The sequence below is a fragment of the Loxodonta africana genome, chromosome 20 (assembly GCF_030014295.1).
Source record: "Loxodonta africana isolate mLoxAfr1 chromosome 20, mLoxAfr1.hap2, whole genome shotgun sequence".
NCBI lineage: Eukaryota > Metazoa > Chordata > Mammalia > Proboscidea > Elephantidae > Loxodonta > Loxodonta africana.
The window spans coordinates 71,592,869-71,598,666 of NC_087361.1; the positions used below are offsets into that span (position 1 = coordinate 71,592,869).

The window sequence follows — 5,798 nt, forward strand, 5'->3', positions numbered from 1 at the left end:
GAGCCCTAGAGGCGCAGCGGTTAAGAGATCAGCTGCTAACCACAAGGTCAACAGTTCGAATCCACCTTGGAAGCCCTATGGGGCAGTTCTATTCTGTCCTACAGGGTCGCTATGACAGCAACGCGCGTAAGACATTTGAATTAGAGGTCACATGTGAAAATGGGAGCATCTCTTTAAATAACAACCTCTTGACAGAAGTGGGTCCCAGTAACAAACTGAATTTATGATACTGATGAGCTAGTCTCCCCTCTCCCCAGCTCACCTACCCTTCCCCTATACAAACATCCCACAGACAGCCTCCCCAGCCTCCCTCAGAGCTCACACACCTAAGACAAGCTGCATGTTTGTCAATTAGGGTCATGGAGGTAGGGCATGAAATGAAATAAGGGCAGGGTGGCTGTAGGGGGGCTCCACTGTTCAAGGGTCAGTGTGCTTACAGCCAAGAAAAAAATTCTCCCAGGTCAAAAATATACTTGTGACTCCCAGTGGGAACTGCTGAGCCAGCAGGTGGGGTGGGGTGGGAAGCCTGAGTCAAAACATCATGGAAAGAATCAAGAGTTGGGGGTGGTGAAGAAGTTCTCACTTCCTTGTGTAGATTCTATCCATATAGCCAAAGGGAGTTAAAATCAGTAACAAACCTTTGGCTCTCACACCAGTGTCTGCTGCCAGAAGTAGATGGTCTTTGGCTAACTTGTGGCATTCAGCCAGTGCATAGATCCTGAGGCCCAGCTGCTCATGGGTAATAAGATAAGAATGGCGGGTAGTGAATGGCAGTCCCAGAGATGGCAAGAAAGCCTTTACCAGAAACCTCCAAATAACCCTGCTCCAGGCTGGAAAGGGGTTCAGTGTCCCCTCCTCACCACCCCTGTGTTATGAGAAACGGGCTGTGTCTTACTCATTTATAATATTCTCAGTGCCTTGCACTTACTGACAATACATGCTTGTAGAATGAACGAGAATGAATGAGTGAGTGAATGAGTAAAACTGAGGCCTGCCAAGGACAGGATACAAAAATGGAGACCTGGCTAGACTAGGGAATGTTCACCTTAGAAAAACCCTGTCATTTCTAGCATTTTCCCAGGGACCTGTTAGTATAGGCATGGGAGGAGGAAAGCAAGGAGGTAGGTCCCAGGGCAGAGGGGTTGCCTGGCAATAGCCCAGCCACACAGCTAGATTTTTCTTTTATACAAGCCGCATGCTATAGGTCTTGAGTGCAACTGAAGAGAAACCTAAGTCACACACACAAAAAAGGATTTGGATCTGAGAGGGAAATATAAATTACAGATGTGGGAATTTTACCTTCTCTACACCACACAGCTTCATCTGCTACATTTTTATTAAAGTAACAAAAAAAGTGTACATTTGTCCATAAAGCTGTACATTCTTTCATATAAAAACACTATTATACAATTAGTAACCTTTGTCTTTTCTGTCAGAATAGCTTACAAACATACTACCATTATTTTATTTTATTTTATTTCTTTTACTTAATAAGAGAGACAGGCCTGCTCAACAGTCCCGCTCTGGGGTTTCTGCTGTTTTTAAAGTGGACATCAAAAAGAAGAGAGAAAAGGTTAAGCATGAGACCATGAGGCTGCTTCTAAAAAGGCAGGGACCTGTTGGCAGACAAGAGGCTAGAACACAATCTGCAGTGATTCACAGCTTTGTTCCAACCCACAGACCAGAAAATCAGCTCTGGGGTCTGTGGGCCCAAAGTTAACTTTAAAGCAATAAGGCCTGGAAGCAGGGCCTGGAAAGGTGGCACTGGATCTGGAGAGTTGAAAAGGAGGAAGAACCAGCCGGGACGGCTTGGGAGTGTGTTTGGTAAATAGCACCTTTTTGAGTCAGAATAGGGTAGTTCAGAAATCCAGGACAGGGGACTGGCAAATGGGGAGGGGAGTGTGGAGTTGGGGGCAGTGGGGAAGGAAGAGTCCTCATGGAGGGTAACAGCAGGAGAGTAGTCAAGTTGACCAGATGCTCTAGCTATGTCCTTCTTGAGGTGATTCGGTTTGGGAAGCTTGAGGCCTTCTGAGAATCTCTCATCAACTGAGAAACTGTAGGAAGGGGATTTCTTCCCTGTGTCATTTTCCATTTCTCTCCAGCCCAGAACAGTAAATATTGCACAAGTCTACGGACAAATGTGGATCATGCTGAGAGGGAGCAACCTTTTCCACGGGTGCTCTCAGCACCAAGGAGAAAAAACAATGCCCAAGGTTTGGCCTTTAGTGTCAACCCCACAGGAGTACCAAGCAGTCCTGCTGAACTCGGGGCATTCTCCCCCTCAGCCAAGGACTACTTGCCGGGCAGACCAGCCAGCCAAAGTCCCGGGGACAGCAGGAGAGATGGTTCCCAAAGCCGAGGCACCAGGAGGCTCTGAGAGCCAGTTCTCCTCCAAACTCTCCTGGGACCCAGGAGGCCATATTGCACAGTGACTGAGAACTCTTGTCCTAGAAAGTAGGGTAGCTCCGTGACTCAACCAGAAGGGGAGAAGGGAGGGGAGGGTTAGAGAGAAGGACTGTTGTGCTTTTGAAAAGAAGGCAGTCATAAAGAACCTGGAATTCCCTGTAGCTTCTGAGTCACCTCTTAAACGGGGAATAGCAGCAGCATCAGGACTTTCCTATGGTTCCAAAATGAAGGGTTTTGGCCAAAAAACATCCCCAGTAGATACTCTTTAGGTCCCAAAATTCCATTGCATATCACCCCCAAATTATTCACCACACACACACAGAGCAGCGTATAGCAAAGCAAAGCTTTTGTGCAGAGTTCTCTCCTGTCCTACCCCCGATAACCTCCAACCCCTGCCTTGTTTCTCACCCCCACTCAAACAAACAAACAAAAGCTTTAGGCTCCTGGCTGGGAAGCAACATCTACAGGCCCCTGAGAGTAGATTCAGAAACAAATCATGATTTTAAGAAAAGCTGCTTGGGACAGAGGGAATAAGAAGAGGCCTTTTCACTCTCTGCCCAGGATCGCACTGGAAAAATAAAAGAGAAGACAGGTAACATACTATTATTTAAGTCCAGGCTTGAATGCCCCTGAGTAAGAGCAGGCCAGGTCTGCAGGTGACCTGATGGGGTGAGTGACAGGTTTGATCTGAGCCCTTCTTCTCTCACCCAGGCAGATTCTGACCTCTCTCATTCACAGTTGCTAACCTTGCTTGCTCCCTCGCCCACTTCACCTTGGGTGGGCTCACCCCCCAGCTACTCCCCCTCCCAAAGGCAGACACACTGGCTCCCAGACTCAAGTACATGAAAGTTCTCTCCAAAGGCACCTGGGGAGGCCACTTCCAAGCAGCTCCCTTTGAGGATTTTTTTCTTAAAAAAATCTTTTGGTTTTTTTCTCTTTTCTTAAAAAAAAAAAAAAATAATAATAATTATATATATATATAAATAGCTCTTCATTTAAAAATAGAGTTCCCCAGGTTGAGGTATGCAGTGGCCTGTTGTCACACCAGAATGAGTACAGTAGAGTGCCAGGGCGGGGGCAATGGGATCTAACTGGAGACCGCCATCACGTAGTTCTCAGAGGTGCTGCTCTGGCCCAGCATCATTTGGTTCTTGCAGGTGAGGAGCCCATAGGAGGTAGCCACCGGAGCCTCCTCATACAGGACGCAGATGGAGCCGTCCTCCCCAATACGGTAGGACACCTCATAGGGGTCCACCCACAGGGTCAGCTCGCTGGGTAGCAGCCGGTGCAGCTGAGGCTGGCTGAGTCCAATCTGGCTGGCCACCTTGCTGATGATGGGGTCCATCTTGTGGTTGATGCGGATGCAGCGGTAGCCCGAGCCCTTGGATGGCTTTTCAGGAAACCAGTGGTGTTGGTAGTGCTCTGCAGAGAGGGGACAAGGAGGAGATTCCCTGGTTAAAGCAGCTGAGCCATCGGTGCTACCACAAGGTGGGGACAGGGATGAAGGGAGAGGAGGAGAGAAAGGAGCCCAGCGATGCTAAGTAAGCCAGGTGGGTTCTGCTGAGCTCCAGGACCCTCCTGAAACACTCCTGCTATTCTAACAGAAAAAACTTTATGAGAGCTGGAGAGACCTCGCCTTCCATGACAGAGGTGTGTGTGTGTGTATGTGTGTGTGAGAGAGAGAGAGAGAGACTGTGTGTGCATGGGGTGGAGGGAGGGGGCGAGCCCTGGACTCCCTGGTGGCCAATGTATTGCTTTTGGCACAAGGTCAGTTTTAAGGAGGGAGGGGTGTGACCAGCCAGGTCTGGCATGTCCGGGCAAAGCCTCTGGAGACCTGTGCACTAAAGTCGGCCAACACTGGGGCAGGGGTAGGCACAGCAAGTCACTGGGTCTCTCACTGTACCCCTGGTGGGACCCGCCTCTCTCAGAAGAGTCAGGGATTCTTAGCAGTGGCTAAAGGAGTGAAAAAATGGATTGTTTTGCTGAAATATCTGTTATTCCTCAGAAGGCAGGATCTGTGTGGGCAAGTTCAGAGGTGGCTGTGGCTGCCAACCTCCTAAAAACAGCTGGAAGTTAGGTCTCTCCCCAGTCAGACGCCTGCTTATCTCGTCAGCCTCCCGGCCTCAACACACCGTCTCCCAATCAATACACACACCCGCAGAGCAAGTTACTAGCTACAAGGCTCGTTTGGGTACCATTAGTGGGTGGCAGATGGCTAAGGCGAACCAAAGGACACAAAGGCGGCCCAGATTCCAACTTCAAGCGAGTCAACGCACCGCACAGCCAGGAAGAACCACGACCGGATCTCCCAAGTTGTTTAAACGGCTCCATTGCGCCGCCTTCTCTCATAAGGACCACCGCCTCAAGGGTCTCAAGGGTCCAGCGAAGGAGATAAGCCAGCACTCAGGCTCACAGGCACTCCCTCTTCGGGGGCATGTGCCGGTACTCGGGATCACATTCCGGGACAGGGGTCTGCTCCCCCGACACCCGGAGGGGTGCGCCCAACCATAACCACCTCGGACCGAGATCCGAGCGCAGGTCGGAGAGCAGAGGGGAGACGTGACCCCGGGGGTCGGAGGCTGCGGCCGGCCCGGGGACGGGAGGGGGAAACCGAGTCCGGGAGCTGCCTGTGTTGGGAACCCAGCCCTCAGAAAGGAAAGGCGCCCCAGGCAGGGAGGGGGCCGACCCGGGTGGCGGAGTTCGACGGGCGCAGGACCCTCGGCGCGTGCCCACCTGTTAGCGCCTCTTGGAGAGCCCCGCTGAAAACCTTAAGTCTCTGCTCGCTCACGCAGCCCCGGGTCCTCAGGAGGCTGGAGAGGAAGCCTACAGCGGCGGCGATCTCCGGGAGCATGTCGGTTCTCGTCCCGGTCCACCCGGCCTGGTTCATGTCGTGCGCGGCTCCGGGAGCAGCGGCGGCCGGGAGCGTTGAGAGGTCTCGGGGAGGGACCCGCCTCTGCTCCGAAGGACGCGAACGTAGCCGCTGCCAAGCTGCTGGCCTCGCCGGGCTCGGGCTCTGCCGGGACAGCCCCGGGGCGGCGCCTTTCATAGTGTGCGCCGAGACGGTGGGAGCCGGCGGCGGCGCCCATTGGCCGCCGCGAGCGGATGGGGGCCGGGCCTGGCGCCCGCCCCGCCCCGTGCGCGCCCTGGGCCCGCCCCCCGCGCAGCCACTAGGCCCCGCCTGCGGTGCCCTGGCCTCCCCCGCGCTGAGGTCATCGGCCGCTGACGTCAGTGCTGGGAACCCGAGCCGGGTTTGGGAGCCGGGGGAGGCGGGTGGAGGGAGGGGGCATGAAAGGTCTCGGAGGAGGGAAGTGGCGGCCAGCTTGCTCCACGCAGAGAATATCCTGGCCTCTCTCATCCGCCCTGCCCATCCAAACGCGGCCGTTCTTCAAGCT

At 53.2% G+C, this 5,798-nt stretch overlaps 1 protein-coding gene across 1 annotated transcript; it reads right to left on the bottom strand.

The window, feature by feature from the left end:
* Nucleotides 1-3,351: 3,351 nt before the first annotated feature.
* BTG2 (BTG anti-proliferation factor 2) lies at nucleotides 3,352-5,415 on the bottom strand. The gene is made up of 2 exons (XM_003410239.4): nucleotides 5,140-5,415; nucleotides 3,352-3,828 (listed from the first exon to the last, which is right to left on the bottom strand). The coding sequence occupies exons 1-2, from the start codon at nucleotides 5,291-5,293 to the stop codon at nucleotides 3,494-3,496; spliced, it is 489 nt and encodes a 162-aa protein (XP_003410287.1). The 5' UTR covers nucleotides 5,294-5,415; the 3' UTR covers nucleotides 3,352-3,493.
* Between the last annotated feature and the right edge of the window lie 383 nt (nucleotides 5,416-5,798).